This window comes from Geotrypetes seraphini, chromosome 16 (assembly GCF_902459505.1).
Source record: "Geotrypetes seraphini chromosome 16, aGeoSer1.1, whole genome shotgun sequence".
NCBI lineage: Eukaryota > Metazoa > Chordata > Amphibia > Gymnophiona > Dermophiidae > Geotrypetes > Geotrypetes seraphini.
Genome location: NC_047099.1, coordinates 39,531,356 through 39,552,580, shown reverse-complemented (window position 1 = coordinate 39,552,580; position 21,225 = coordinate 39,531,356). Strand labels below are relative to the sequence as shown.

At 44.2% G+C, this 21,225-nt stretch overlaps 1 protein-coding gene across 1 annotated transcript in view; it reads left to right on the top strand.

Moving 5' to 3' along the window:
* Positions 1–19,233, top strand: part of VPS45 (vacuolar protein sorting 45 homolog) — a 48,881-nt gene extending 29,648 nt beyond the window's left edge. The window contains exons 10-15 of the mRNA XM_033923482.1: positions 327–494; positions 5,027–5,185; positions 6,298–6,405; positions 6,980–7,101; positions 10,137–10,268; positions 18,855–19,233. Coding sequence (XP_033779373.1) covers positions 327–494; positions 5,027–5,185; positions 6,298–6,405; positions 6,980–7,101; positions 10,137–10,268; positions 18,855–18,942 — 777 coding nt within the window. The 3' untranslated portion in view covers positions 18,943–19,233. The remainder of the gene's footprint in view (positions 1–326; positions 495–5,026; positions 5,186–6,297; positions 6,406–6,979; positions 7,102–10,136; positions 10,269–18,854) is intronic.
* The last annotated feature ends 1,992 nt before the right edge of the window (positions 19,234–21,225 follow it).

Sequence of the window (21,225 nt, the reverse complement as noted above, 5' to 3'; positions counted from 1 at the left end):
TAAAGGCATCTGGATCTCACCGCCAACCCACAAATGGTCCTGGTATGCTGACCAAGCCCCCCAATCCCACAATTGGCTTGGGTGGCACTTGCTTCCCATACTCCCCACACCTCTTTTTCCCTTGTGTACCTCTTAAGTTTTCAGTCCAGAAGTAGGAGCAAGTGGGCATCTCTCCTGCCTCCCACCTTGAAAAATTGTGGTGCCCAACCCCATGCGGTGCTTTGGGAGGCTCCTCATGATATCAGTTTGCTAAATAAAGTAATTATTGTCCTAGTGTCATTTAATAGAGGGCAAATAATTAAAGCGATATGTGCATTCTGTTGCAGGCTTTTGTTGAAAACTACCCTCAGTTTAAGAAGATGTCTGGGACCGTCTCAAAGCACGTGACTGTGGTGGGGGAGCTCTCCCGACTGGTTAGTGAGCGCCATTTGATGGAGGTGTCTGAGGTGGAACAGGAACTGGCCTGCCAGAATGACCATTCTAATGCATACCAGGTACTAGCATCTTGCAGTCAAAGGTCAACCGGCTGAAAAAGCAATTCAGAGCCACATGTAGGCAAAGAGTGCAGACGCCTAACCATAGCATATTGTGCAAATGTGAAGAAGAGTAAAATGAACAGGACTAGAGATCTGATCCAAGTAATGTGGGGAGAGATGAATTGGGGAAATAGGACTGGAGTCTCCAAGCTGCTGCCCTGTACTTTAACTACCAAGCTAGAGTGTCCATTAGATAAAATGTTTTTTTTCTTCTAAATACCCACTCCTAGGGACACTGGACTGAAAGTGCCTTGCCTGCAGCACTTCCTGAGTGGTAGCGCTTGTGCCATGTGTCCTCATAAAGATGCAAGAGCTTGCAGAACAGCCACATTAGGACTTTAAGCTGCAACTATTGCTGAACCACTCCCGTACCACTCAGGCAAATACTATACGAACAGAGTTGGAGGCGCCCTTTCATCATAGTGCACATTCAGAGAAGGGAAGAGTCACCCCCTCACCCTCTGCTTCCTATCCCTCCCCTGCTCCTGTGCCTAGGAGCATAAGAACCAACTTTTTAAAAATAATTGAGGATGCTAAACTCAACATACATTACCCCTCTCTAGGCACAGTGAAGGAGTCTGTACCCATTTCATCCATAGAGCTGGCATCTATGCCAAGGATGCCTATCAGATATTTTAACCATAGTTGAATAATTGCTGTGACAGATTACTCCTGACTGATGAGGTAATCCTACCACATTCTGACTGATTTCATGAGTCTCCTGGATTATGTGGTCTGACCCTGGCTTCAATAGCACATCGATACATTGAAAGCAGCAAACACTTTGATGGACTCTGGGGTAATACAAAGAGTAGTTACACACAGAAATTTAGTTCTGTAGCACCTGGTAGACTGGTATAGTCCTTACGAATGGGTATATATCTCATCATGACCAGCAGGTGGAGACAGTTGCGCAAGTTGAATGTCAGTCAGGTCCTTCGCTGTTATGTGCAGAGGACCCAGGAGATCAGGAAATCAGATCATCTCTTTGTCCTTCTCGTGAGTCCTCGTAAGGGGGATGGCGCTTCTAAGGCTACTATTGCGCGCTGGATTAAGGAGACTGAGACTGAAACAAAACTGTGGAACAGTACATAAGAGGTACCTTCCCCTATTCCTATCAGTCTGCTGAATAGCCAAGCAGAACTAAGAACTTGAAACGGCTATAAACAATACTCCAAACAGGAGTAACAACAAATATACCCAAATGCTGTTGGAAAATGCAAAGGAGAGATCCCAGCAAGAAAAGGTCCCCACAGTTCGCCAACCAAGCCACAGCCGCTGTTCTTACTTCTTCCCGGCCCTAGAAAAATACTAGAACCCGCAGAAAAACCAAAATCTGCACGCGAGCAAAATAAAAATCCGCAATCACCGCACAAAGACAGACAGGGTTGGGGACTATATAAGTCTACAGGCTAACAGAAAGAAAATTAGCAGGTAAGAATTAATTTCTCCTTCTGTAGTGCCTGGCAGACTGGCATAGTCCTTACGAATGGGACATACCAAAGCAGTACCCATTAAGGGTGGGACCCCCGAAGGGCTGACACCAGAAAACGTTCACCGAATACTGCGTCCCAACGCGCTTGAACATCCACACGGTAGTGTCTGACAGAGAATACCAAACTGCAGCCTTGCAAATATCCACTGGAGGCACAAGAGAAAACTCAGCCCAAGAAGCTGCCTGACCATTCATAAGGACTATAGCAGTCCACCAGGCGCTACAGGAGAAATTTGCCATGCAAATGCCTAATAAAATACAATAAGTACAAAATGTGGCCATTTGAATGCTTTGTCATGCCTCTCACTTTGATCACGTCATCCCTTTTCTAATACATAGAGTTAACAGACATCCGGGAAAACCCAGACATGTCCTATTTTTAGAGGACTGTCTGGGTGCCCGGACAGACTTTCCAAAACCTGGTAGTTTATCCAGGTTTTTGAAAGCCCCGACCTCCTCCCGGTCGCGTCTGAAGGGCTTCTGAGCATGCAAGGATGATATCACACATATCTGTGCATGCTCGGAGGCCCTTCAGACATGGGCCAGAGGTCGGAAAAGAAAGATGAGAATTGGGGGGGGGGGGGCTGTGGCGGAACAGCATGGGGGCCAAGTGTCCAGGTTTCTCTGGAAAAATCTGGTAACCCTACTAATACAGCACCACTGGTTACTAGTAGCTTACCAAATAAATTTCAAAATTCTTCCATTAACTCACAAAATATTACAATTTGTCTTCTATCGTCATTCCATATACTCCCATGCATGCCCTTCATTCCCTTGATTACCATTTACATATTCCTAATGTATCGTTGCTCATCTTATTTATTTATTTAAATATTTCTATACTGTACCATGTAAATATGCTGAGCAGTGTACAATCAAACAAATAAATGAATACAAGATTCATAATGATGTTATTTTATGTTAAATTATATCCTGTCAAATCCACATAAATCAGAGTTCTAGGCAAGTTAGAAGCAGCATCAATATTACATAGATTTCTGTATCAGATTAAACATGCTACATAAAGTTATCAACTGTCCATCACAATAACAGCTGATATTTTATGTAAAGTGCTTAAAACAATATTGAGTCAGCTCCCTGGATCTGAGTCATCTATATCAATTAACTGGTACATCAGAGAAGCAGCTTGAAATATATCTGTCTTCATTTGCTCCTTAAACTGTAATAAGGATCCTGTCATTCTCGTCTGAGGGCAGCCTATTCCATAATTTTGGACCAGATTAAAGTCTTGTATTCGTCAAGTTGCACAAATCTAAATGATGGGACTCTCTGCTGATCTTAATACACACATTGGTTTATGTAGAAGTTTGTATTGAATTTGAAATTCTACAGGCATGAGATTTGTATATAATGGAAGAAATGCATACAAAATCAATCTCATGCATATTCATTGTGGATATCCTGAAAACCATTTGGCCTTTATCTGCCATCATGTTTCTATTGTGTCTGAATTCAAAAGGACCTGGGTTAGGCATGTGGGATCTCTCAGAGAGAGAAAGAGATCATGGTTACTGCGGATGGGCAGACTAGATGGGCCATTTGGCCTTTATCTGCCATCATGTTTCTATTGTGTCTGAATTCAAAAGGACCTGGGTTAGGCATGTGGGATCTCTCAGAGAGAGAAAGAGATCATGGTTACTGCGGATGGGCAGACTAGATGGGCCATTTGGCCTTTATCTGCCATCATGTTTCTATTGTGTCTGAATTCAAAAGGACCTGGGTTAGGCATGTGGGATCTCTCAGAGAGAGAAAGAGATCATGGTTACTGCGGATGGGCAGACTAGATGGGCCATTTGGCCTTTATCTACCATCATGTTTCTATGTTTCATTAATCATAAAGCTCTATGACATTACAATGCAGGTGTAAAGAGCCATAGCCTATAGGAAGAGGAGATGCAAATGTTAAGAGCCTTAGCCAATAGGGAGTGGAGATAGTGGATGCTGCGGATGGGCAGACAGGATGGGTCATTTGGCCTTTATCTGCCATCATGTTTCTGTGTTTGACTGGTTGGGTGTGTCTCGAGGACTGGGTTCAGAACCCCTGCTCTAGGCTAGACCTATTGCCCTCAACCGCTGTAGTGGCAGATGAAAGACCAAGGAAAAGCATTTCCCATTGGGTTTGTTCCAGAAGTAACCTCAGCAGAGCTGACCTTCAGACAAACTGTGGCACTGTCAGGGTCATGACCCCATTCCCTCCATTATAGCTCCTTTGGTAAGAACAGAAGAGAAAGGGCGAGAATGGCCAGATACAATGAAGAATACCCATAGGACAGGAATATTATTTGCCTGCTGATGTCGGGGGGTCTTCAGATCCATCCTGACTTCATGTCTTTTGGCCGTCTGTGAGATGTAACATTGTATCCGATATCCTCCTCATGAATAGAAGGCTTTGAGAAGCTGTTGCCAGGAAAAACAATAGCTCTCCTGTGTAACTGCTTCTTGCATGTTTAAGTGTATCATAACGCGTCAGATTATGGAATTGGGGCTTGAGAAAGATCGGGGTCCTTGGCTTCTAACGTCATGACCTTATTCAGTATAAAATATGTTTTGTTTCTCCCAGTAGTACTATTATGCTCCTCCACATTCCAGGAAGTACAAACATGGCTATATTAAAATCAGAACTCCTCCAATATTCAAACTTCTCCGTAATAGACAGCTGGGAAAACCAATTTGTAGCAATTTGTGTTAAGTACAGCATGTCTAGATACATTGTGCTGTAAATACTTTCTTCATTCCATGAACATTTTTCTGCATTTTTCTAGAAGCCTTGGCTGTAGGTTTGAGGATGTAATTCCAGAAAAGCCTGTTAAGGGTGCTGTTCCATCACTTCAGTCCTTTTCATAATTATACATACCCCAGGGTTCTGCTTTTCACATATTACCTTTCTTACAACATTTACTATGGTACTTTGTAACAACTAGCTTATCGGCTAAACCCTGCTAAAATGTCTTCTTTCTGGCCCTTCTGTTTCCAGAATGTGAAGCGGCTACTGCAGAACCCAAAGGTGTCGGAGCTGGATGCAGTGCGACTGGTAATGCTGTACGCCCTGCACTATGAGCGCCATAGCAGTAACAACCTACCAGGGCTCTTAATGGACCTCAGGAACCGAGGGGTCTCTGAGAAATACCGCAAGGTGACTACAGCTGTGTAATGCCCACCCTTCTCCTTCTGAGTTGCAAGGCGCTTATTGCAGACTTGGGGATTGTGGGGAAGAGTGGAGGCCTCATTTGGAAGAATCATAGCTAGCGTGAGATATACCATGTAATGGGTGAGGTCATTACCAGCCTGGATCCATCAGATCCAATATTGTGTATCTGATCTAAATTCTCTTTTGATGAGTTGCAAATCTAGATTTGCTTTTGACTCCACTTTTTTTTGTTTTCTTATCTAAATTCTTCCATTATTTCATTTTTCAAATCTTTTTATTGAGAAAATTTTTACAAAGAAAAATGATGTAGACATAACTTAGGTGCTATAGGGAACAACAAGCACCCATGTACAAAATATGTTGAAATAAAACAGGCCATATATGAGGCCATAAATTTAGATTGGATATGAAGTTACACAGGAGAACTGTAGTGCATTCAATTATACATTAAACGAAGTTTAGGAACAATATGAAATATTGTTAGACAAGCAGCTGGAATGAGTGATTAAGGCTGAGAAGAAATGTTCATTAAGGGGGAACCATCCTTTGATAGTTTTATACCATTTGTTGGAGAGAGAATTAGCTTTACATTCAAAGTTATGTATCATCGTCACAGTGGCCCACCAGAAAGTAGTTTTTAATAATTTGGCAATGAAAATTACTTGACACTCTCATTGCTATTTCATTACAGATGGTTCTCTCGCATTGGAAATTCTTCCATTCTTGCCTTAAATATAACTGGAAGTCTCAGTTAGGGCGCTGGTCTTTGACCAAAAGGACCGCTGGGCATGATGGACCACTGGTCTGACCCAGCAGCAGCAATTCTTATGTTCTTATGGAAAATGCAGCACATTGTGAGTGCGTTTTTCAAATGACATTTACCCATGTAAACCGGCTCTTTTGAAAATGCCTACCCTATATACAAGTACTTTTACGTGCACTGAATGCGAGGACTGGGAATGCTACTGTGAAGGGGAAGGTGCAGATCTCTAGGAGTTTTGTTTTGGTAATTACCCCTTCTGGGTAGAGTTTCTTTCTTAAATACATGACGACCCCCTTTGAGTCAGCCTTTGACTTCATTTTTGTTTCTGGCCTAGCTGGTGTCAGCAGTTGTAGAATATGGTGGCAAACGTATTCGAGGGAGTGACCTCTTCAGCCCTAAAGATGCTGTAGCCATCACCAAGCAGTTCTTCAAAGGACTGAAGGTATGTCTGTTTTTGAAAAATACCATGCTTCTTAACCATATTCTCTTTTAGCATCTGTGTACTGAAGACCACCTACTTTGTACTTTCTGGGAAAGAGACCTCACTATCCTACAATGCACATATCAGCAAAATACGCTTCTCTTGTTATCCATTTCTAAGAATGTTTGTGGTGTTAACAGGTCAATGCCTCAAACATTTGATTTCCACCTTTTTTCTTTTTTTTCCTCAGGGGTGCTCCCTCTTTGGCTAGCTTGTGTTTTGATCCTGTAGCATGTTATTGACTCTGTAGGGTACATATCTCTGTTCCTGAAAACTTTGTGTATGTATCTTGTAACCTGTTCTGGGCTCCTGGGGAGGACGGGCTATAAAAATAAATAAATAAATAATGGGCACTTGAGGCAATCGGAGATAAATGACTTGCCCAAGATTACAAGGAAGGTTGGTAGCACAAGCAGGATTCAAAACCTGGCTTTTCTGGCTCTCAGCCCATTGCTCTAAACACGAGGCCACTTCTTTTGTGCTAGGTTCTGCATCCCTCTCTGTGTCTCTGCTAACTGTGTCTGGCATGTTTCAGGGAGTTGAAAATGTGTACACACAGCACCAGCCACTCCTGCAAGAGACTCTAGACCAGCTCATCAAAGGCAAGCTGAAGGAGAATCTGTATCCCTACCTGGGACCCAGCACATTACGGGATCGGTATGAACAAAGGGCTCTCATTTTTTTTACATTTCTCACCATGTCTGTAAAGTGCTTCTATGTTATCTGAGCAGTGTGCAGAAGGGAAGAAGAAAATGTAGAAGAGGAAACAAGGGATGTGGAGGGAGCAATAAAACCACTTCACTAATCATTTACAGAGAAATGATGCATTAGTTCTCCTTTTAAAATGTTTAATCCAGAGGACATGCTCACATCTGGGGGAGATTTCCCTTCATCGCAGACTCTGACTTTACTCAGAGAGAGCAAACACTAAGTTAGTCTCCTGCAAGAAAACCCAACCTTTGAACTGGTGCCATTTGACTTTCAGCTCACATTTGCACCTTTACAAGAGCTTGACTAAGTCCTCATAGAGTGAAAGAGTAGCCTAATGGCTAGTTCAGTGGCATGACAACATGGGGACTAGATTCAATTCCCACTGCGAATTCCCCTTGTGACTCTGGGCAAGTCACTTAGCTCTCTTATGCCCCAGGTACAAAATAACTAGAGTGGTACCTTGGTTTGTGAGCAGAATTCCGGAAGAATGCTTGTAATCCAAAGCACTCATATAACAAAGCAAATTTCCCCATAGGAAATAATGGAAACTCGGACGATTTGTTCCACGTCCCAAAAACTTTAATAGAAAATATAGTGCTGTACGTTCTTGTATTGCAAGATCTCGCTTGTTTCGAACAGTCACTACACTGCAGGTGAATTGGGCATGATGCTTTTATTACGATCAGCTGCACTCAGCATGAGATGGGCATATGTTGTGCATGCTTGAACTGCGGGTGCATGTATTATGTTCAGCCGCAATCAGTGATGTGACGTGCATATTTTGTGCGTATGTGACGTGACACACGTATAAGTGCTCGTACTGCAAGACAACGCTCGTTTTATCGAGTTACAATTTAAGAAAAGTTTTGCTTGTCTTGCAAAACACTTGTAAACGCACTGTCCAAGGTTTGAATATGCAGAAAGGCAGACTATCAAGTCCCATTCCCTATTGCCTTTCATCTAATGATCTCATCCGCACTACTAGCCTGGCAGTTGCTAAGAATTCCTCCTTCCCTGAGATTTAATAGGACTTCCAGGACAGTGTCAAGGCAGGCAGTTGATTTTCAGTATGGCATTATCCAGATAATGCTGAAAAACTGGGTCTGGCCCCAATGAAAGACTTGTTCAGATAAATGCCACTGAGTGAGTGCTAAATTAGTCATCATAGAAAACATAGAAACATGATGGCAGATAAAGGCCAAATGGCCCATCCAGTCTGCCTATTCGCAGTAACCATTATCTCTCCGAGAGACTCCAGGCCTTTTTGAATTCAGACACAGCATACGGACCATACAAAAGGGTTAGTTTCCACGAGGCTACTTCTGTCAACAATTTTTGTAATGTTTCCTTTCATTTTTATGGTTCTTATGCCATCCAAAGTGCTGCTTAAAGAGTGATTGAATATGCATGAGCAGAGTGTGTGTCTTCCCCATCCCCCTTACAAATATGCATACGCTTAAAATTGCCGATAACATGCAATCTACATTTTATAAATCAACAACTAGAGGCCAACCAAATTTCCATCCCCCTTTTACAAAACCGTGCAAAAGGTTTTTAGCACTGACCGGCTCTCTGAATGCTCTGCACTGCTCCTACGGTCATAGAGTTCCTCTGAGCATTGGAACATTCAGTGCACTGGCCAGCATTAAAAAAACCTGTTGCGTGGTTTTGTAAAACATAACATAATTCCGCACAATGCCCTTCAGTTCTAGTTGGTGTACAAAAGAATACAATAAGGAAGGAATTGTTAACATGAAGAATACAGTGAGGAAAGAATTTTTTTTTTTTATAAATCTTTATTCATTTTCAAATATTACAACAAGTGTATAATAATCAATCAGAAAGATTTTTAACTAATCACTTGACAATCTTATTTATATTCCTCCAAATATATAAATATAAAAGAATCCCACCCCACCCACCCACCCATATATTAATAATTAACAATTATTATCATTCATAATCCCACCCTCCCTATATCTTATCCAATACTAAGGAAAGAATTATTAACATTAAGGATAGGAAAATCATACCATACCACAGCCCATAGATATTCCCAATCTTTCCTAGACAGGATAAAAATCTATGCTAGTAGCCTCTAAAATAAATGGTAGGAGATGTATACAAAAGGGGGGTGGAGGGTTGTCTTCAGATTGATAGGTCAGTTGCAACAATTTCGTAAAGTCCTAAAAACCTTTATTATTTACACAATACTTGAACAGTTTACTTAAAGTTTCAACGAATTGATTGCTCTATAACACTTATTTTTCTCTTATGCTCTTGTTCATTTTTTTGCTGGTCTTTAAGTACTTGTAAACCAAATCGAAGACTAGATTAGATTAGAAACCAGCCCAAAATCCAGATTCAGCTGAAAATGCAGTAGCATTTTAGGCTGAAGCCAAAACTTTCTGTCCTCACAGCTGTGACCACTCTGAGCCGCTCCCCAACCCCATTCCAGTCCTACCTTCAAAGCCCTAGTGGCCTCTATGGGGCAGGAGCAAGCTCAAGTTGTTCCAGCCATGACTTTCCATGGCAGCCATTTTGAGATTTGGGACGAGCTATGGGCAGGAACCCATTTTCAGTTGTACCTGCCAATAGTAGTTCCAGTCTCAAACTTGCAAGGCCTCTAGACCCACAGTGCTTCAAAGGTAGGCCCAAGTAGGGCGGAGTAGGTGGGTGGCATGGGAGAGACAGGCTTTCTGCTTGGGAGGGAGATGATTTTGACCACAGATTTGGTTTCAGTTGAAACCAAAAGCTCCGGTTTCAGTCACCCTCTAATGCACACACTTCTGGTAGCATTTCTGTCTTTTTCTGTAACCCAGTCTTCGGCTGTTTTCTTACTTCTGGCTCCTTTCATCCACTCCATGTCATTTTCAAGTCCTGTCCCCATGGTGATTGAGTACTGCTCCTACCGAGTAGAATAATAGATATCTAGTTCCTGGGACTCCTTACAGCTCAATAAACATTATTTCCCACTTCAGGCCTCAGGATATTATTGTGTTCGTTATTGGTGGAGCAACCTATGAGGAAGCACTAACTGTATATAACCTGAATCGCACTACACCTGGGGTCCGAATTGTTCTTGGAGGAACTGCAATCCTTAACACAAAGAGGTAAGCACCAACTAGATACCACTTGAATCAAACTCTGAAACTGGGAGAATTTGATCTCATAGGACAGTATATTATCTCCAAGTATTGGGAGGGTAATTTCACAAGAATATCCAGGCACCTAGTTCAAGGCAGCAAAAGTGCCCTGATTTTTAGACTATTTTATAAATAAAAGTAGGCGTCTGCTTTTCTTTATAAAATACTAAGGTAAGTATCCAAATTCACCTTTTGCATCCTAAATAAACAAATCATCTTATCCATCCAATATCAATTGGCAAAATGCTTGAACTGACTACCACTTATCCTACAATCTTGTAACGACTATCTCAGGTTCAGAAAATTTTAAAAAATTTAGTTTAATTTATTTAATATAAAAATGAATGTGTGCAAAAAAAGAGCATGCGTGGAGGGGGGAACTGGTATGGCACTGATCCATGGAAAGTGCCACTGACTGCAAGCACCGGGGAGTTTCTGGCCACTTGAAGAGGTCCTCTTCTGTTGGTGGAACTTAGGGATCCCCCGTCAGCCATGGTGACTGAGCTGCAATTTTGAGCTTGAGCCCAAAGTAGAGAGTTCCAGGGCCCCTGTTCCTTTATAGTTCTAGCACAATCAAGGGAAAGGGAAGTGAGCAACTGAAAAGTAATAGCATTAACTGTAGTCTCTAAAGCCTGAGTCACTTTCTGCGGTGACATCACTGCAAGTTGATATTGTTGCTTAGACTGCCCTTGCAAAAGGAAGATAGTAGGTTGGGGACCAAACCTACGCTGAATGCAGTGTGCCATCAGTATAGAATGAACTCTGAAGATAAACCAAAAGAAATTAGCAATGTGCCATCCAACTGAAGAAGGAACCAGCAGTGGATCTGGGGGTGGAAGGCATTCTTTTCAGTTTAATCAAAGCAGGTGTTTGGAAAACATCCAGTAGCCAGACCACCCATGGATTCCCTTCATTGTTATGTCTTTCTGGGGTGTAAAAATTATATAAGTAACACTCTTTTAAATAAAGACAAGTAGTGCACACAAAGGGAGGTGGTTGGGGGAATTCCCATTTTTTGTCTGCTGTACTTTTCAAGTTTACAGTAGACCAGATATTACATCTTTTAGGATGTTCATCTGGAAAGTTCCAAAACACAGCTGATATAGGCATTTATAAGCTATCCCATTCCCTTCCCCTCCTACCCCACTCCCCTGAACTACCCCAGTTAACAGGCTGACTATTTTGAACTGAAAGCTTGCTGTTAGATTTTGTTGTATGTATGTATGCTTTCTGAGCTGGGCAGCTTCCTGTAACTTGAGAAAGATTTGCCTTCTGTGATGGCTACAGCTAAGAGCAAAGGCTAAATTATTTAGAGAGAGAGGATGGAGTTGTCTTAGAATGTCAGAAGTGGGAAAATAAGGCACTCTAATTACAACAAACAAATGCTTATTTTTTTTTTCACTCTCTGCTAGACAAAAATTGTATATAAAAATATATGTATCACTTTCTTGTCAACAGTCATACAAAACGGTTCATAGCTATAAATAAATAAATTCAATTATACATAAAAAAACACACAAAATTATCATATAAAATAACATCCAAGCAAGACACACATCTAAAATGTAAGAATCTGAATCATTACTGCTCCACCCACATCAGGCATCACTAAAGAAGTAGCATAGGGGCAAAGCTTCATTAGATAAAAAAATATAAAAAATAAGACAGGCTGCATATCACCTAAATTAGACCCTGCTTGTTTGTGAGTCTGATGCTGTGCTAAAAAGGTGATTGCTACTGAGCTTAGTACAAGAAGCCTAATATGCCAAAAGTTTTGTTCTTTCCTCTTTGATCCCTTGTTGATACGTGGTATATATAGATTTTGCACCTCGGTGACCGTATCCTTAAAAAGAGACCAAGCTTGCTCTAGCGTCTTTACAGTGTTTATCCTCCTCTTAATCTTCTTTCCCACCATGCGTCTCATCCCTTCATAATTCCCTTTTCGGAAGTTTAGCACCATGGCCGTCGTTCTGGACTGATGTTTCGCCCCTGTTTCCAGGTTGAAGCGGATCATATTGTGATCGCTGTTTCCCAGGGTCCCTTCTACTTCTTCATCTTGTGCTGATCCTCGCAATCCATTTAGAATTAGGTCCAGAATTGCGTTTCCTCTCGTGTTTTCCTTGACAAGTTGTTCCAGGAAGCAATCATCTACCGTTTCCAGGAACTTGGTCTCTCTGGCACAGCCGGAGGTGCCTAGGTTCCAGTCTATCCCCGGATAATTGACGTTGCCCATGATAACTGCGTTGCCTCCCTTGCAGTTGCATTTCATCTCATCCGTCATTTCTTCATCAATTTCTTCGGACTGTCCTGGGGATCGGTAGTAGATGCCTATCCTCGTTTCCTGTCCATTAGCTCCCAGAATTTTGACCCATAGAGACTCTAACTTATCTGTCTGTTGTGGCATGTTCTCTCCAGTAGATTCAATTCCCTCTTTAACGTATATGGCAATGCCTCCTCCTTTATGAATCACTTTGTCTCTGCGGTTTAGTTTGTATCCTGATAGCACCGTGTCCCAGACATTTTCATCAGTCCACCATGTTTCCGTGATGCCGATGATGTCAACGTTTTCCTTTTGTGCCACAGCTTCTAATTCACCCATCTTACTTCTAAGGCTCCTTGCGTTCGTGTACAAACACTTGAGTTTGCAGCCTGTTCCCTTCTTGAGTATCCTTCCCTCTTGGTGTGTCTTGTCTGCGATCTGGTGAGTCTTCCTCTCCATTTTCCTGCCTGGTATTCTCCGGGTATACCGGTTCCCGGTCCATCGACTCTCTTTCTCGGTTGAGTTTTCAGCCTGTTCTCTTGAGTGTCCTTCCCTGTTGGGATAAACTGATGGCTTGCTAAACTTATGGCAAGTTGGTTATACAGTTAAACAAGAAATAAGGAACTGATTTAGTTCATGTGTGTAGCAAGCTGTCCTGGTGCAGAATGAGTATATAGTCAGTCACTCTATGTATTAAAGGTTGAGTGAAGAGCCAGGCTTTCACCTGCTTCTTGAAGCAAAGGTAGTCTGGAGTTAGACATAGCTCTACTGGGAGTAAATTCCAGAGTGTATGGGCTACTCCTAAGAGGGCTCACTGGCGGATATCACATTGTAAAATTTATTTTGATAGAGGGTACAGATAGTGATGAGAGGACCTCAGAGGTCTCAAAGGTGTGTAAAGGGTTAACTTATTCTTTAAGATTATGGCCCATTTCATCTGAGGACCTTGAAACTCAAACCCAGATCACTGGCTACAAATAAAATTTATTTAGCTTTGTCTCACCAATACTGCAACTCTGTGCTTGCCTAGCAATGGCAATTATCAGAAGCTCTCATAACTCATGCCTCAATTAATTGGTTAATTTATAAGGTGCTACCTGCCTCTTTCAAAAGCCCATAATATATTCCTTTGACATGCCAAAGGTTGCATGTTGCCAGAGGTGTACATTTTGGCTTTTGATGAGGTCAGCAGGGTAGCCACAGTTACAGCATTGGTGAGGCCCAGAGGAAAAAGTGATGCTGTTTTCATCTGTTTGAACTGTGAAGAAATGGTTCCATTTTTGATCACATGGGCCTGTCGTATGCTGGTCATGTAGACCTCAGTTCTGACTGAATATAGACGAGAAGGTAAGAAAGAAAAACGAGGGATAAAAAAAGAACTTTCTATTATTATATATAGGAACAGAATGTATGGCTTGGCATTTAGCGTGCACTGCTTGTGCTGGGGATCTTTATGCTGTTTAGATTTGGGAAGTGTTATTCCGGTGTTTTGTTTTGGGGGTTTTATTACTTTGTATAATAACCTTTCAAGGTTTTCTTTCTTGGATTGTAATTGTAGTGCAAAAAGTTTTTTCTTCCATTTTTTTGTGTGTGTAGTTTTTTTGGAGAGTCTATATAGTTTTTATTGTGCATGCACATCATTGAGCTTTATATAAAATGTTGTTCCACGTGCCCAGCTACACTCACAGTAGAGCATTAAAAGATCTATTCTCAACATATAGACCTCCTCCAACCCATTTACATTCTACATTCCTACAGATCACGTTATTTAAAATGTTGTAAACAGAGATTCTCTGTATGTATAACTGGGGTGTGGGTCTGTTAGATTTGACTTACCTTGAGGTAGTTATTGTTTTTGTTTTATGTCTGTGCAACAAGTATTTTGGTTGTCTATTAAGCTGTATGCTGGTAATTACAGCCCATTAATTTTAATAAATAAAAATAATTTTCCCGTCACATCTACATAAAGAAAGAGAGCTCCAGTGGCAGCTCAGAGGGATGCTCTCATCTCCTCCACTTCCAGGGCTGTATATCAGTTTTTCAGTTAAAGGACAGGTGGAATCATGGTATCAGTCCAGCTGTCCTTCCTCAGTAAGGCCTCTTCTTCCCCACTGCTGGAAATCTTTGATGCTTCATGAAGCATTTCATCAATGTACTTCTCATTCTCACAGATGCTTCTCAGTCTTGCCACCTCCTCTCTCAGGCCCCAAAGCACAAATCTCCGACACCATGGTAAAAAAATGCTGTGGTGGGAGCGATTTTTGTTTTCCGGGTGGTGCTCTGCTTGAATAGCATGCAAATTATATACACACTATTTGAGCAGAGCAGCCCCAGTAAAAGTTGGAGGAACTGTACTTGGCGCTTGCTAAGAAGAGCAATCCCTGGGCACAGCTCCTTCTCACCGCATTCCTCCTGTAAAAAAAAAACAACCAACTTTTCTTCTATGCTGCAGACATTTAAAAAAGAAGAAAAAAAGACCCCCCTCCCACTGAGCCCCCACCCACCCAAAAGACAAACCTGGTGGTCTAGTGGGCCAGGCAGCTCAGACCCCCTCCAGCTCAAAGACCTCCTCACTGGCCGAGACCTCCACCACACACCCCATATCTTTAGTTGAAAAGATTAGCAGGAGGGATGCGCATTCCCTCTTGCTTCTGGGCCTGTCTCTTCAGAATGGTGGCCCTGCCCCTCCTAGTGCATCATGGGATGTACGAGGAGGAGCCTAAGGCCCTGATTGGCTCAGGTGGGATGGGAGGATGGAGGTCTTTTTTTCATCTTTTTTTAATGCCCACAGCTGTGTGTTGTGAGCACACAACACATGCACAATAGCTTAGCCCATTAAAATAAAAAAGTCCTTGCCAGCTCAGCTGCAAATAACTTTTTTTGTTTTATTTTAAAGCTTTTGGAAAATTTTAGCACCAATTATTCGATGCGGGGAGGGTATACTCGTTAAAGTATTGCAAGGAAAGCTCATTTAAATACTAACGAGCTCCTTGTGATGCATTTACCGTATTTTCACGCATATAACGCGCGCGTTATACGCGTTTTTACCTACCGCGCATACCCCTCGCGCGTTATATGCGTGAGCGCGGTATACGAAAGTTTTCAAACATAGTTCCCACCCCGCCCGACGCCCGATTCACCCCCCCAGCAGGACCACTCGCACCCCCACCCCGAACGACCACTCGCACGCGCTCCCACCCGCACCCGCATCCACGATCGGAGCAAGAGGGAGCCCAAGCCCTCTTGCCCGGCCGACTCCCCGACGTCCGATACATCCCCCCCCCCGGCAGGACCACTCGCACCCCCACCCCGAAGGACCGCCGACTTCCCGACAATATCGGGCCAGAAGGGAGCCCAAACCCTCCTGGCCACGGCGACCCCCTAACCCCACCCCGCACTACATTACGGGCAGGAGGGATCCCAGGCCCTCCTGCCCTCGACGCAAACCCCCCTCCCCCCCAACGACCGTCCCCCCCCAAGAACCTCCGACCGCCCCCCCAGCCGACCCGCGACCCCCCTGGCCGACCCCCACGACCCCCCCACCCCCCTTCCCCGTACCTTTGGAAGTTGGCCGGACAGACGGGAGCCAAACCCGCCTGTCCGGCAGGCAGCCAACGAAGGAATGAGGCCGGATTGGCCCATCCGTCCTAAAGCTCCGCCTACTGGTGGGGCCTAAGGCGCGTGGGCCAATCAGAATAGGCCCTGGAGCCTTAGGTCCCACCTGGGGGCGCGGCCTGAGGCACATGGTCGGGTTGGGCCCATGTGCCTCAGGCCGCGCCCCCAGGTGGGACCTAAGGCTCCAGGGCCTATTCTGATTGGCCCACGCGCCTTAGGCCCCACCAGTAGGCGGAGCTTTAGGACGGATGGGCCAATCCGGCCTCATTCCTTCGTTGGCTGCCTGCCGGACAGGCGGGTTTGGCTCCCGTCTGTCCGGCCAACTACCAAAGGTACGGGGAAGGGGGGTGGGGGGGTCGTGGGGGTCGCCAGGGGGGTCGCGGGTCGGCTGGGGGAGCGGTCGGAGGTTCTTGGGGGGGGCGGTCGTTGGGGGGGAGGGGGGTTTGCGTCGAGGGCAGGAGGGCCTGGGATCCCTCCTGCCCGTAATGTAGTGCGGGGTGGGGTTAGGGGGTCGCCGTGGCCAGGAGGGTTTGGGCTCCCTTCTGGCCCAACTACCAAAGGTACGGGGAAGGGGGGTGGGGGGGTCGTGGGGGTCGCCAGGGGGGGTCGCGGGTCGGCTGGGGGAGCGGTCGGAGGTTCTTGGGGGGGGCGGTCGTTGGGGGGGAGGGGGGTTTGCGTCGAGGGCAGGAGGGCCTGGGATCCCTCCTGCCCGTAATGTAGTGCGGGGTGGGGGTAGGGGGTCGCCGTGGCCAGGAGGGTTTGGGCTCCCTCCTGGCCCGATATTGTCGGGGAGTCGGCGGTCCTTCGGGGTGGGGGTGCGAATGGTCCTGCCGGGGGGGGGGGGATGAATCGGACGTCGGGGGGGGGGTGAACGGAGAGTCGGGACAGCGCACGGAGAGGCGGGGCAGTGCACGGAAGTCAGGGGGGTGAACGGAGAGTCGGGACAGCGCACGGAAAGTCAGGGCAGTGCACGGAAGTCAGGGGGGGTGAACGGAGAGTCGGGACAGCGCACGGAAAGTCAGGGCAGTGCATGGAAGTCAGGGGGGGTGAACGGAGAGTCGGGACAGCGCACGGAGAGGCGGGGCAGTGCACGGAAGTCAGGGGGGTGAACGGAGAGTCGGGACAGCGCACGGAAAGTCAGGGCAGTGCACGGAAGTCAGGGGGGGTGAACGGAGAGTCGGGACAGCGCACGGAAAGTCAGGGCAGTGCATGGAAGTCAGGGGGGGTGAACGGAGAGTCGGGACAGCGCACGGAGAGGCGGGGCAGTGCACGGAAGTCAGGGGGGGTGAACAGAGAGTCGGGACAGCGCACGGAGAGGCGGGGCAGTGCACGGAAGTCAGGGGGGTGAACGGAGAGTCGGGCAGCATGCGCGGTATAATCGTGAGCGCGTTATACCAAAGTTTTTGTGCTTATCATCGTGATTTCTGCGTGCTATACACGTGTGCGCGTTTTATACGGGTGCGTGTTATTTGCGTGAAAATACGGTATATAGGTTTCTTGGTGGCTGCTTTGAGGATCAGTAGCAGCTACAGAGAAACCTTTTGTGCATTAGTGGTTTCCATGCCAGTAAGACTGCTTTAACAAGTCTTACTGGCATGTAAAACCTTTTGTGCATTGGGACCTCAGTTCCTTTACTTCCTTCGTGAGGGATTCAAGCTGAAAACAGCTTGCACATGGAATCACTCCCTCTGTTTGGGTAACATTTTCTGTCTGCACAGAGACAGAAGCTGTAACCTGAGCCACAGCTTTAGTTACACAATGTTACACAGCCATACTATAGCTGCAGAAGTACTTGTACCTGATGAAAAAATAAAGAGAAGAAAAAGCAGAAAAATAATCCTACCAAAGCAATGCCCTGTTCCTAATTGGCTGAAGAGCCTATAAATCAAAAGATCAGCCTTGGGATGTGTGGGAGCTGGGGGGGAGGGAATTAAGCACTAAACAGAGACTTTCCTCAACTGCTATTTGTGTCCTAATCTGATCTTATGCTCTAAAATGCAATCTGAAATAGACAAACACTTTTTATAGAAATCCCTAATGGAGACTCTAAAGGCTACACTATTGTGTAAGAGTACTGAACTAAAAAAGTAAAAGAGAAAGACAATGAAATAACGTACTGAAGCCCAAGTTTACCTTTTCCCAAGTTTGAATGTCAGCAGGTAAGATATTCCAATGGAGTTTTTCTCCCCTTAGCAGATCCTCACTCAGCACCTCTTCAAGGTTAGTACTATGCCGATAGGACAGCTCATTTGTGCAAGTATGGCATCAGCAATGCTGAAACTTGATCAGCATCCAGTGCTAGGTAGCTGGGTTCAAATGGATTTAGTTACTTGTAGGCAGTTGAGAGGAGCAGCTTTGCAGGGAAGTTGAACTTGGCGTCCTGATGTGAATAGGGATGTATTGTGTAGGATGCCCTGGTAAAGTGAGCAGGGATGCACAGGAGCGGGTGATATACTTGCTATATGCAGAGGGCTTGACTGGGATAAAGGCAGTTGACTATGTGGTCTTTATTTGGTAACTGAATCTATACTACTGAGTGTGGTAGAAATCCATATTAAACAATACAGTACAAAGGGCACCATTACTGCATTAATTTCAGCATTGGTTCTAGCCACTGTCTTGCTTATACAAATTGGAACTATTACACTAATTTTTCTTTCACTTATTTCTTCATTCAGCTTTCTAGAGGAAGTTACAGCTGCTGGACTCTATAATCGGAGTACTGAGCGTGCTCAGATCACTGCCAGGTCATCCTCAAGGCAATGACTGCACTGTGATGTCCTGTCCTGTTGGTATAGACTTTTGGATCCTGAGCCTGGAGCACAGTTAGCTGTTTACAGATGTGTTTTAAGTACTATACAGTTTTCAAAATGTCTTCCTTATGTGAGGAGGATTAAAGTTCTATCTCTGCATTGTGCTTGTAATTAATCACGTGTAATGAATTTGATGTCAAGTTCCCCCGATCCCACCCTGTGACTTGAGCTTGCTTTGCAAAGAGATGGAAAACTTTAATAGATAGCAAGAGATTATAATATAAATGTTCCAGAATGCATCAAGTATGGTACATGTCTCTTCCTTTGTTTGGTAGAAGAGGGATCAATAGTCGAAGTTAGTTCTCTGGTGTCAGTGATTTTCAGCAGTAGTATCTGCATAATGCTCCCGAAAATCATGCCCGACTCTGTCAGTTCTAACTGGGTAGTGCCAGGACGATCCAGGGGCAGAAATAAGGCAGTTGCTAAAAGTAATCCAGATACCACCAATATTCAGAGCCAGTCCCCAGATAACTATCCGGGCCATACTTAGTGCTTTCAAATGGGGAAAGTTTCTGATGTTATAGTGGGTGATTATCAGGCATTCGATGATCACCACATGGTATGGTTTACTATTAAGACTGGTTCTAGACTTTAAAAAAATTTTGTTCAGAAGGGGAATTATGTCAAAGAGTTGTCTGGATTGGAAAGCAAAGATACTAATGGAAGAAAAAATAGTTGACATGGTAAAATGGGGGGACAAGATATTTTTAAAATATTCTAGTGAACGGAGGAAATGCAAAAGTTGCACTGAGATACTCAAAGATGAAGGCATATGGGGACAGATCTCAATATGTATACTTTGGAGGAAAGGTAGGAGAGGGAAATATGATAGAGATGTTTAAATACCTACATAGTATAAATGCACATGAGATGAGTCTCTTTCAATTGAAAGGAAGCTCAAATGAGAAATAGCCTCAGAAAATACTTTTACACGGAAAGGGTGGTGAATGCTTGGAACAGCCTCCCGGTGGAAGTAGTGGAGACAAAAAAGTGTATCTGAATTCAAGAAAGCTTGGGACAACTACATTAGATCTCTAAGGCAGAGGAGGGTATAGTAGATGGCATGGTTAGGCAGACTAAATAGGCCATATGGTCTTTATCTGTCTTCATTTTTCTATGCTCAGGATAAAATTAGTGTTAGAAATGAGTCCTGTGATTGGAATTCCTTTACTGCAGGAAGTTTATGGTAAGGAGGCCAGTCTAAGAATGAGTGGCAGTGGGGATTGCCATAACATAAAACAAACAAGCAATGTCTTCACTGTGACACCTTCAGTGTTTATTAATAATCCATATCTAAACTATTAGATAAATCGCTGGAAAAAAGGCCTTTACTACAGTGCAATGTGGTTTCATCTCAGGCCTAAAATATTGATCATCCAGGGTATTTCGCCACTTTTGCAAGGAAATAGGAAATAAAAACTTCCCATATATATTCAGCAGTTCAGTCAGAACAGGGAAGGGATCCAAGGCTAAGAACTGTTGCATTTCATAATCTGGATAATAGTGAACTCTCTAAAACCAACACGTATCCAACTTAGCTCACAAATGAAAAGAGGTTGGCAGAAATTCAGAGATAACCAATAAAAACTGATCCTCTTCCATTCTAAATGCACTTTAGATGATCAAGTAACCAGCAAACTTCAAAAGTGTGTAGGTGGAATTTAATTTTAGCTTTCCCTTGAAGCCCTTGTTTTGCTTCATGAAACCAGGAAGAAAAGAATGGGACTGAAATTTACTGCTAGAGCTTTATGCAGAGAAAAATAAATCAAAGGGCAGGTGATGGAATTTTTTCAGCAAGGGAAGGTTTTTAAATTTTTAGCTGCCAGTGCAGTGCAGATGTTACGCCTGAATATTAGGTCTTTGCCCTTTCAGAGACACACGAGTTTGTTTTGTCATTGTCCTATTCCACACAGCTCGGATTGTCCTCTTACTCCAGCACCTCACAAACCTGGATACTGGATTTTCTGGGGTGATCCAATGGCTAGGGTTAATTCTAAGAAGCATCATACTGAGTGGTGTGGCTGCACAGGGCACAAATATGGAGGAGTGCTAAAATTATTCCTTGCCCACTATTTCCTCTTGCTGGCAGTGGTGAAGTAGACAGGGTTAAGGGCAATTGGTGGACGAGTCACACAGGGTACAATTATAGCTCCAAGCCAAAGCTGTACTGAACTATCATACAGGAGATGCATGTTTGCTTCTGGCTAGTGGGTTGCCAAAGTCTTCACACCCTTGT